At 41.5% G+C, this 12,260-nt stretch overlaps 1 protein-coding gene across 1 annotated transcript in view; it reads right to left on the reverse strand.

Annotated features, from left to right (window-relative positions):
* The window catches only part of npepps (aminopeptidase puromycin sensitive), a 32,835-nt gene that overhangs the window by 9,500 nt on the left and 11,075 nt on the right, over nt 1-12,260 (reverse strand). The window contains exons 9-15 of the mRNA XM_034129811.1: nt 11,218-11,332; nt 9,792-9,956; nt 8,779-8,883; nt 8,642-8,702; nt 8,441-8,550; nt 6,163-6,226; nt 4,676-4,815 (exon numbers count right to left, since the gene is read on the reverse strand). Coding sequence (XP_033985702.1) covers nt 4,676-4,815; nt 6,163-6,226; nt 8,441-8,550; nt 8,642-8,702; nt 8,779-8,883; nt 9,792-9,956; nt 11,218-11,332 — 760 coding nt within the window. The remainder of the gene's footprint in view (nt 1-4,675; nt 4,816-6,162; nt 6,227-8,440; nt 8,551-8,641; nt 8,703-8,778; nt 8,884-9,791; nt 9,957-11,217; nt 11,333-12,260) is intronic.

The raw sequence follows: 12,260 nt of genomic DNA on the forward strand, positions 1-12,260 counted from the left end.
CAGCTCCTTATATCCGTTAGCGCAGCTAGCTAGCACCAGATGCTAACAACACGTAAGGTGTGCCTCGCTCGCGCGAGTCGCGCCACACATACACACTCCCTCCCGGTCCTCCCGATGGCCAGTCCGGGCCTGCCGGTGGGCGTGGAAGTGTGGTCTGCCACAAGCGGGCGGCAGGAGTAGGGCTGTCAGCATCAGCTTGTAGATGGTATTTTACACTCGATGCGCTCTGAAACTACGGCGGCCGAGGACAAAAAATACACATGCGTTAATCGCGTTAAAATAATTAGTGGCGTTAATTTCTTTTTGCGTTAACGCGTTATTAACGCGTTAACTTGACAGCCCTAGTTTTTATGCCATTTTTGTCAAGAAAAATCACTTGTATAATATTTAGTATTATATTTTGGTTCACACTAGAAATATTTAGAAAACATTTTTACATTTAGAAAAAAAAAACGTTTTGAACATATTGATGCAAAGATCTCCACTATTCTGAGACCCTCGCAGTATTCCAGTCCCTTTTCAAAACTCATCTCTCCTCTTGTCTACTCATAGCCCCCCCCCCCCCATCAATCCATGCCGGTTGATCAAGTTTGATAGTCCCATACCCCCCACCCTAACCTTCCCTTATATTGTAAAGCGATGTTGAGTCCTTGAAAAGCCCTATAAAAATACAATGTATTATTACTATTATTATACTGACAGGTATCAGATATAGCTGTGTAAAATAATCTTCCTGAGAGGTGTCACTTGTGATGTAGTCTGTGTGGTCCACAGTGAATGTATTCCTGACAGCAACAGGTGATAAGAATCAAAGGTTCCCACAGGATCCCATAGAAAATGCATGCGGGTCATTTTTGACCCACTTATGGAAAGCTTGGGGTAGAAATACAAAAACTACAATTTCTTAAAATGTAAATTTAAAATGTGAATGGCATGATATCCAAAACATGTTTTTTGAGGAATAGCTGGAATATGAAATGATAAACATTTTTTTTAATTACAAAGATACTTCAAGAAAACCACCTCACCGGGTCAAAAAAGACCCACTTATGCATCTAAGGGTTAAGGTCTCAAATCCTAAAAATTCAACATGAGAATATGAAAAACAAAATGTATAGAAAAATAATTGTGACTTTTAACCTTTGGTAACAGCCACAGGATCAGTGAGTATTCAAGGCATTATTTATACATCAGCTGTAGAAATGCAGTCCATTTGTAAAGCTCAACCCATTTCCAACCCTCTCTCAACACTGTCTTTATTAGTAAACAGAGAGTTAATCAACAACTGCTTTGGTACGAAGCCAGACATCGAACCGTGTGCCACATTTTACAAGTAGGTATTAAACTTTCCTCAGCAGCTGTTCCCGATATATAATGAGACAGAGAGAGCCTGTGAATGTAATGCACTCCGAGCAGGCCGCCAACAAACACTTAAAGAAGACGAAGCGGAGAGAAGGTTAAGACGTTCGCCTTGCTGCGTGTTGGGGCAGTTTGTCTTTGAGACTCACTAAACTGAACTACTATTAATTATAGCAGCATAATATTATCTTAATGCAGTTGTCATATCGATTATCACTAATACGATACATGCTGGATTTAGAAACGCCATCTGCACAGGACGGGGAAGTGAGCTGCTGTCATTTGTCAAGATGTGTCATAATGAATAAAGACAGTTGGTTAAATTTCAATTAAAATCAAACTGGTTTAAGCTTGTACACTGGACTCAAATGACACCAGCGTTTCCCCCAGGGGGGCGTCTTGCCGTCATCTGACGCCCTTATTCAGCTCGGAACTCCCTGAACTCGAGCCGAGGGCGTCCAAAAAAAATAATAATTCGAGAGAAGATCGAGTTTTTATCGCTTGAAATGAGGAAAAGGAAAAAGGACAAGGGCACCTCTCTGTTGGAGGGGCAAAGGAGTCTGCTGGGAATCTTTTCGCCGCCAGCAAAGCGTGTTCCTGTGACGGAAAGTGTACTGCCGGCGAGCCTTGACGGGGGGTGCTAGTGGAGCATGCGCGTGAACTGCGAGCGCCGGAGCCTCGCAGCGGCGAAACTGAGGCTCCGTGGTAAACTGTGGTAACATGAAGAGCCGTTTGGGAGCCGAAAGAGAGCCGGCTCTTCTTAGTGAGTCGAGCCAAATGATCCGGCTCACTAAAAAGAGCCGGAATTCCCATCACTAATGCGTTAAGAGATAGTATCTATAAAAGGGACAGCTCAATTCAAAATTCAAGTCACGTGACACGACGTCACACCCTCCCCTGCTCTCGGGGTGGACGCCCTCTCAGCCTTGGTCTGGCGTAAGTGAGTATTCAAGACATTATTTATACATCAGCTGTAGAAATGCAGTCCATTTGTAAAGCTCAACCCATTTCCAACCCTCTCTCAACACTGTCTTTATTAGTAAACAGAGAGTTAATCAACAACTGCTTTGGTACGAAGTCAGACATCGAACCGTGTGCCACATTTTACAAGTAGGTATTAAACTTTCCTCAGCAGCTGTTCCCGATATATAATGAGACAGAGAGAGCCTGTGAATGTAATGCACTCCGAGCAGGCCGCCAACAAACACTTAAAGAAGACGAAGCGGAGAGAAGGTTAAGACGTTCGCCTTGCTGCGTGTTGGGGCAGTTTGTCTTTGAGACTCACTAAACTGAACTACTATTAATTATAGCAGCATAATATTATCTTAATCCAGTTGTCATATCGATTATCACTAATACGATACATGCTGGATTTAGCAACGCCATCTGCACAGGACGGGGAAGTGAGCTGCTGTCATTTGTCAAGATGTGTCATAATGAATAAAGACAGTTTCAATCTATATCAAACTGGTTTAAGCTTGTGCACTGGACTCAAATGACAACTATTACGAGAACAGCTGAGGCAAGTTAAACCCAAAGGAGATGGAACACGACAATTCATGTTCTTGCCTCATTTACACTCCTGAATTACCAGAATAAAGGATTATATAATATAACTGGTTATAATGCCTCTTTGTAGTATGTCCTGATACGTAGAATGTAAAGTGCATTTTGCCAAGATTACTATGATGTACTTCTGCATTTGCATTTTGGAAGCCAGCATGCTATTCTAGCCGTTTGACCAACATATCTTTGCACAGGGGAAGTATGAGCAAGAGGGTAAAAAGGCAATGTTATGACCAAATAACGCTGCCAGTATTAGTAGACAGGGTGAGGAAGAGGACAAGAAGTCTGAGAGAGTCTGATTACTGCTTCCTGCTCTTCCTCACCCTTTACAAACGGGAACTTCAGCCTGTGATGAAAACAGACCGACTCATTCATTCAGACCTAGGCTCCACGGGAACGAAAACGGGTTGAATCCTCATATTTCTCTTGCGTATAGCCCTTTAAGCTACACGACGCCGTAACGGAAACGTAGAAACAGACCCCGCAAACGACAACGGGTCCAAAGGTGGATAGATCTGGGAACGGAGCGCTCTGGGGGGTCCAATGGGGCCGTGGGGTCGCCTATACGGTCATTCATTTCTGATAATGACGACGCAATAGCCCTGCCTCTCCCCGCCTCTGCTGCTCACCCCCGCAAAAGTACACTGCACACTGAATTCAGATTATTTATCTTTATCTCGATATGGACATAAACGCGAGTGAAGTCTAATCTGACAGGACGGAGACACGCAGCTCCTCCCGCTGTGAAGCAGCGGGAGCAAAACACACACTTCAAGTCAGATCATCACCCTTAGCTATTTTAATTACCTCTCAAACTAAACTAGTTATAAATATGTTCATTTTGACTGTCGGGTTTACTTACTGGATCAGCTGCTGCATGAGGAAGCATGAAGATTTAAACTTTAACACACGTTGACCGGCGAAAAACTCTGCGCGGTTCCCTCCGCCCCCACCGCGGAGAATAAACAGAAGTGCAGCCATGACAACCATTCTTCTTCGCTGCTTTTGTGGAGGAAGTTGCTGCTTTTGTGGAGGAAGTTACAGCGCCACGTACAGGCTCGGCATATGTACTGCAGCTTTTGGAGCAGGTTGGATGTAAACGGAGCCGTCTCGTGGAGCTTGACACAATCCGGTGTATATTGCGTGGGGACGGAAGGTTTTTTGCAGTTGCGTTTGCGTTACTCCGATGCGTTTTGCCGTATGCGTTCCCGTGGAGCCGGGGTCTCAGCTCAAGACACTGGAAACTGTTCCCCGTTGGTCAAAGTTGAACTTTATTTGAATGAAGTGAAGTGTTTAGCCAGCTTAAAGGTTTACTTGACCTTTTATGCAAATATGTCTGCAGCCTCAGGTAAAAGCAAAAAGCAAAAATGGTGATCTCATGAATATTAAGCAGAAAAGCAACTTCAAAGTATTTAAAACAATTCCTTCTAACTTTAATTTTCACTAATTAGTTATTGATCTATCAAACTGATAAACTTAAAATGAGTACAAACAATCGCTTTATGCTAAGTATTGGATCAGTACTTGGTTATCTCTATCTGTGTTTTAATTTGTGTTTTTCTTTTATGTACACAAGTCAAATTCCTCGTACGTGTCAACCTACCTGGTAATAAACGTGATTCTGATTGAATGTAGGTATCAGGAGAGAACATTTGGATCAGTGAGTGAGTCCATGATTGCAGGAGAGTACTGCTGGAAACCTAGATCTAAAACCTAAACACCCGATGGAGGAACTGTGACCCGCCCTCACCTTGATCCACTGCTCGGTGGGGACGCCGCTCAGAGTGATGGTCGTCTCGGCTCTGTCCAGCAGAACCTTCAGCTTGGAGCATGTTGGGTCCTCGCTGGTACAAATACTGATGGGGACCATCCAGCTGGGGCAATCCTCACCTGCCAACGCCAGGCAAAGAGCAGGTGAGAAGATACAACAGCATAGCAGTCAGAAACATACAACTTTATTGATGCTCAGATGGGTTCAGGTGCAGCAGCACAAACACTCAAATATCTACAGATACATGGAGAAAGAAAAGAGGAAATAAGAGAGGTAGATATAGAAGATATACAAGAGCAAGTAAAGACAAAAATACAAGGGAAAAAGATACAGTGTTGCAGAGAGGGATAGTGATAGTATATTAGAAGAAATGGATCTCTGTTTATAGTGTCATTTAATACAAGATTATTACATGGCTTAGTTGAATACTCGATTCTGATTGGCCAATTCAGAACACGTGACACGTTGTTAATCCAGAACAGACAGACCGCTGTCAAGGACTTATTGACCGTTGTTAAGGACGCTCACATCTGCACAAAGAAGTCTGTTCGATTTAACTGTATACAGTTTGGCCGAAACTGGGACAAGAAAACAGCGGAGAAGTAACGGGGCAGAAACCCTCCTTTTTACGCAACGGTCCAGACATAGACATCAAAACATATTCAGTGTGCAGTTCCTTTGGCATTAGGGCAGGGATATCTAGATACTTCCCAAGGTTTGACATAATGAATTGTGCTACTTTTAAAGCAAGCCATGATGTTTTCAAATCTGAAATCAAAAAGGTCCTCAAAAACGCTATCGAAGCAGTTCCTGCCGTTGCCAAGGAGGATCAAGAAAGAGAAAGTAAAAGAGGGTAAAAGACGGAGCGCTGGACGTCAGATAAATCCCCAGAAGAAGGCAGAGAGGAAGTGAACACTAACAGGAACACGGTGTGGGCTCTGCAGAGTTTAAGGACTTGTTAGTGGATCAGAAACTGTGAACAGAGTTGGCCAGTGCTGCCGTAAAGTTGTTGTCGCAGTTCCAGCCGTTGGTGCGCCGTGGAACGGAGTTTTTCTTTTTCTTAGCGGAAGAAATACGATCATTTTAAGTCAATAAAATCATTTCAATTAATATTGGGAGTCGAGTCGTTAGTTTGTTTAGTATCTGGCCATGTAATCTGTAATAAGCGGGATAATGTGTCGGGTGTTCTTCTCCCCATAAGGACCGCCTCGCTGCACATCATCCCTTACGTAAAACACTGACATAATAGCAGTAGTCATAAAGAGGATAGGGTGAATTGTAGTACTATAGTCTAAACATGTATAGTACAGTAGCCATAGAATTTCAAATGTAACATGAGTTTAGTACAGTATCAAATAAATAATGATAGTTCTATATGTAATTGAATATAGAGTTTAACCCCGTGTTCGGTGTTTTATGCAAATCATTTGAGTCTAAGAAACACTTTGTGGTGACTGTGTACTCACCGCTGTGTGGTCCACTGGCACAGAACTTCTTCTGAGATAACTTCACAATGCGGTCGTCTCCTTGCTGCAAACAAACGTCTCGGTTAGTTTGTGTAAAAAGAATAATCAAGAAATGCTTCAAAATTAGAACAAGCCACCAGACAAACTCTTTATCACCCCTCTCTGATCAGCATGTCATGTGCTGCCCTGGTCCTGCCTGATGCACACCTTTTTATTCACTTTTTGCTGTATATTTATGATCTTTTTGATTTACACATGACATCTATTAAACATCTGTCCGTCCTGTGAGAAGGATCCCTCATATGTTGCTCTCCTTTAGGATTTAAAGCATTTCCCCCACACTAATTGTTGGGTTTCTTTGGGAGTTTTTCCTTCTTACTGCAAGGGTCAAAGGGCAGATGGGGTCATGGCTACACACTGTAAAGCCCCCGAGACATACAGTATGTGTCATATCTGGCTTGCAGGAGCCAACATTTCTTATATCAAATATGGTGAATTGTTTCTTTTTTGCCCAATTATATATTCAGTTGATTCCCTTTATTGTGCTTCAGGTTAACCTTATGGATTTATTATTATATTTGTTTTACAAGAGGCCGATATGGAGTCTACAGCCCTTTGTTTGGACTGCAATCAAAGGCACGTCTAACTCCATGCATCATACCTGGAGTCTCAAGGCAAGTTGGGTGATTGGATTACCTCAACAGGGCTATATCAATACAATTGTATTGGTTGATTGCTAGTAAAACATTTGTTTTTAGATTAGATTTAGATTAAACTGTATTGTCATTGTGCAAAGTACAGGTACAAGCCAATGGAATGCAGTTAGTATCCAACCAGAAATGCAAGATGTGCTATATATAAATAAAAACAAGGTGCATATTATAATTACTGTTTGGTAACTAGGAAAGAGGTATCGTAGATAGATTACAACACAGACAAACAATCCAGCACCAGTCACTTTTACGCTGCTATGGACAATTTTGCACTCCCGTTTGCACTATGCACATCAGGGCTATTCAATTAGTTTGGAATGGGGCCGGTTGATGAAAATGATCCAAAGCAAGGGGTCGGGAAAAAGATGGCTTGAAATATGAGCAATCATATTAAGAGCTTCAGATACAGTAAATACTACAACAGCATAGTGGAGTGCATATATTGTGTTTAATTCAATCAAACAACATAGCTCCAAGGCCTTTCTAGATCGTTCAGAACTCAGTAGGCCTACATGTGAAGCTAACATCCTTTAATCTGATTTAATTTAGGTGAAATGATCTAATCATTCACGCAGAGATGCAATACACTACAGTAGCTAGTAGGTGGGTTTGAAACCCGAGCCCGCCGAAGTTTTCAGGCAATGTCTTCCCCTCTATCTCTCAATTTAACACCCTCTCTGGAATAAAGGCACAACAAGTAGATTACTTTTTAACATTATACTCAAAGGGCCAGTCAATATCACCCCGGGGCCGGATTTGGATCATCTTTTTTATATATATCCTGCTTACTTGAAGTAAACGGTTATTTTGTGTTTTTTTTGTAAATTATTGAGTGAGTTTTTTTATACCTCGGGACTGTGGGAAACAGTATTTCGATCTTTCTGTGTGTACAAACATATATTTTGAGATTGACAATAAAGTTGACTTTGACTTATTGCCTCAAACCAGCAGTTCAGTTTGTTCAGTGAACACTGATGAATATTGAGAGCGTTTGCCCCAAGCCCCCAGGAAGTGCGTCGGACTCTGAGGAAAATATTCGTTGTGGCCAAACGGCGGTACTACACTTCCGTATCCGTCGCTGGGCCCGGAAAGACTTTTTCCCCATTGACTAACATGGGGAAAGAGACGTCTGTGAATCGTTGGATAATTTTTTTTAAACTAAATAAACTACCCAGTATGAACACTTGTATAGCCCTTATTAAAAACATTCGGTCCTCAAGTTGTAAAATGTGCTAATAACGTTATTCTGAGTTATTTTCCTTGGCATTATGAACGCGCATCTAACCCACGGGACCGCGCCGCCCGGCACGTTCATGTTACGTGTTCAGTACTACATGCGTTTACCTTTACCCATGGATGCACAATAACAACGGATTATATGATTATATGAATACTTTCGTGACGTTTCGCTCTCTCAAAGGTTGGGCCATTTTGTCTTCATGCGCCAATGAGCAACTCTCATAGGAATGAACGAGACCCCGCCTCCCACGCTGTATCCAGTTCTTATTATACATCCATGGTTTGCCCTCATGCAGGTGAAACAGCTCGTGTCCAGTGACGCTCACCTGCTCCTCTTCCACTTCTATAATGGGGAAGCCCATCTGCTTGGTCCACGAGCTCATGACTTCAGCGATGGGTTTTCCACTGGCCTGTTCCAGACAGTCCCATAGGTCCTCTGTGGACAAACAGACACGCGTCAAAGGGATTAGGACACTTAGAAACCGATTCACGCGGCAGTTTCAAATTTGAGTTAATTATTTTCTTACCTGTGCAAGCATTTTTATGTTGGAACTTCAACAGGTAGGCGTTCATTCCTTTCCTAAAGTCCTGGAAAAGAGAGCGTAAGAGGTGAACCTTGATGAAGAGAATACCAGAGAGAATATCAAAGTGCTGGAGAACAAACCTCGTCTCCTGTGTAGTCGTGCAGCATGCGGATCACAGACGCTCCTTTGCTGTAGGAGATGGCGTCGAAGATTTCATCCACCTCTGACGGGTGGCCCACGTTCACCTGGAGCACAAAACATCATAAATAAATAAACAGAAATCAGATGTTGGTTCAACAAACACAACTATTTATAAGATATATTGCCATTTTAATGTAATAATGTCTGTATCAGTGTCTTTGTCTCTGAACCATTATACAGTGTTTTATTTGCCATATAAAACAAATAAAAAAAACATCTTTCATTCAAAAATACATCTTAAATAGGAAAAACCATTCAGTGTGTTTACTCTGGACCCGATCAAGTTTGTGTAGTAGGAGATTGCAAACCTTTTTACAGTTGTGTACCGTATTATATACCTTGTTATACAACCTCAATAAATAATACAACTTCCAAAATAATCCATGTGTGTTGTATTTTGCAAACATTATTACATACAAATAAAGTAAAAATTAGATGTATTGTGATGAAGTTATCACAAATCATTATCACTATTTGCAACGAGTAGGAGACTTTTTTCCGAACAGACTATGAAGCGACTAATACCAAAGGCAGACACTAAGAGGCTTCATTAGTCTTTAACTGTGACGCACTTAAAAGGACACACTCATGCTGAAGTCGTTTCAAGATGTTGAAATAAATGAAATAATAAAAGCAATCTCTACAGCAGCACCTGACAATCCTCACAAACTGAGTCATAAAAAACGGCCATATATCTGAACAGGCCAACACACCCAGGTGACGCTGGCCGGAAGTGATACAAAACAAATATAACGTGACTATTTTTTATTTGTATGCTATTATATATATGTTGCATTGTTGGAGGAGCTCAGGTCAGAAGAATGTCATTGCCATTTCTACACTGTAGCTTATGACAATAAAACCTTTGAATCTTGAAATAATGATAGTTACTAAGCTTGGGTCTGTTATTTTGTTTCTGAGCACTTTTTAATAAGGTGAATCTGAATGTCACCTCGATGGGATGGCTGCTGTCCAGAGCGTCCAGGTCCAGAGCGCGGGTGTAGTCTGCGGAGACAAACTGGGTCCAGATGTCGTACTCTGGGAAGCAGTGGTCCACACACAGATACTCGATCCAAGACGCAAAGCCCTCGTTGAGCCACAGATGGGTCCACCATTCCTGATGAAACACACAAGAAGGCAGGGTGTCTTCAAAGACCTTCAAAATAGTTCCCTTCGTAAAATATGATCTCATACATTACCAAGGTTTTTAACGTGTATTACATTGTCCCTATTTCAGAAATATTACACGGCACAGTTTAGGCATGGGTAATTGATTGAATATATCGGGTATCAACGATTTGCTGAGTACACCAGTTGTTGTTTTTGTCAGTTTATTTGGCAAGTTATTGGTTTGCATTTGACTGTACGGTGAGGAAAATCGATATAAGAATATTCACCTTTTTGATAATTTGTGAGTTTATTTATTAGACTAAAAGGGCAAAAAGAGCTTGTGTAATGAAGCTCACTACCCTTTTGAACAGCTTTACACACAATTTAACATTAGTGCCCAAGCCTAACACAAGTTATTATAATATAGACTTTTGAAAATAGGTCTTCTTCAGTTATGAAATGTAAACAAAATTAAAAAAGGTAGTAAGTAAAATGGTTTCTCTATTTTAAACACATTATTTTACATGTTATTATAAACTTAAAGGTCACCTATCATGCTATTTTTAGGCAATAGCATAGGTCTCAGATATATACAAATATATAAAAAACATGTCTACGAAGTGTTTTGCTCAAAATACCAAACAGATCACCCATTCTAGCCATGCCTCATATCCCTCTATTTCACTACCTGTTTCAAAAGTGCTGATTTGGGGTATAAAGCTTAACAAAATTATTGTTTTATTATTTCTGAAACAGTATGGAGCTCAAAGGCTTTCTCTCTTGCCGGTTATACCACAAGGTGAGTTCCTTTTTATTTCCTGCTTCTTCACACACATGCTCTCCAGTACAGGTTAGCTCTGAGTGTTAGCGATGCTAATGTAAACACCGACCATATTACGTCCAAAACAGTCGGCATTGTTTCTGATAGCAACGTTTCTGATAGGGCCGTGGGTCCACATTTCAGATATTACGTCATATCAGACGCAAATCTGGATCAGCTCTGTTGTAGCCCCGTTTTTTTAGATTTGGGTACGGAGGAAAAGAGAGGGTTTTATTTTCTGACGCTGCGTGAGTTCCCCGACACACCGGGGACACATCTTTATGTATAGAAGACATCAAAAAGTGCATTTTGCATGATAGGTCCCCTTTTAGTCTTTCAGTGATTACTCTAGTTTTTTTTATTATATATTTTGTTTTCATGCCAGTTCAATAATATACTTTCATGTTCAAAGCCTCTAAAAAGATGTACATGTATAAGTGAGCCTTACCATGGTGACCAAGTTTCCGAACCACTGGTGAGCGAGTTCGTGTCCGACCACCAGCGCCACCCACTGCCTGGAGGACGAGCAGGAGTTCTTGGGGTCGATCAGCAGAGCCGTCTCCCTGGAAGAAAACAACAAGAGAGTGGAGGTTAACATGGAGACCGGCTGAAGGTCGACGGCTCCTCTGGACGTCAAACACCCAGAGTGCACTTCAGCTGTTGCCATGTTTATTAAGAGAGGCAGGAGGCAGTAGATGCTAATCCCTTTCCATCTGAACACCTAACAGGTGGTGCAGCTAACCAGGAAGCAATTAAAAACCCATCAGAGCTGCCACCCAATAAGACACACGTGCACAAATAACTGATTTCCCTGCAAGATAAAAAAAGAATCTGCTGCTTTCTCAATGAGACACGGAGCTGCACAACTACAGATTAGAGTTGAATTAAAACAAAAGTTCCACGTGGAGTTTTTGGATAATTGTCCTATGATTCATGATAAACACATAGCTCTGTAACACGTCAGAAAGTAGCAAAATAACATATCCCATATATACATTTACAAATGTTAGAGAATAAGTAGAATTGGGGATGAAACGCTCTTTAAATGGTCACATGCAGAGCACACAGTGAAATGTGTTCTCTGCTTTTAACCCATCCTAGTACCAGGAGTCTAGTACTAGGAGTAGTGAGTGGGCAGCTATTGTACAGCGCCCGGGGAGCAATGGGAGTGAGGGGGGAAGGGGGATGTCCGGTGCCTTGCTCAAGGGCACCACGGCAGGGCAGGAGGTGAACTGGGATCAACGGTACTAGAATAAATATCATTGACAGTTTGTCATGATACAAAACAGAACAAAGTCTGAAAAATCTCATGTTAATACATTTTGTTATCAAAGAGGCTGTCGATTAATTATCCGTTAGCCTACTTATTAATTAATCACCAAATATTGATTTGTTAATTAAAAAACCGGATTTAGATTTGATAGACTCCGACTTATCTTGACTGACTACTGAAGCAAAGATTAAAGACTGTATTGACTCCCTTTATCTACA

The sequence above is a fragment of the Trematomus bernacchii genome, unplaced genomic scaffold (genome assembly GCF_902827165.1).
Source record: "Trematomus bernacchii unplaced genomic scaffold, fTreBer1.1, whole genome shotgun sequence".
Classification (NCBI taxonomy): domain Eukaryota; kingdom Metazoa; phylum Chordata; class Actinopteri; order Perciformes; family Nototheniidae; genus Trematomus; species Trematomus bernacchii.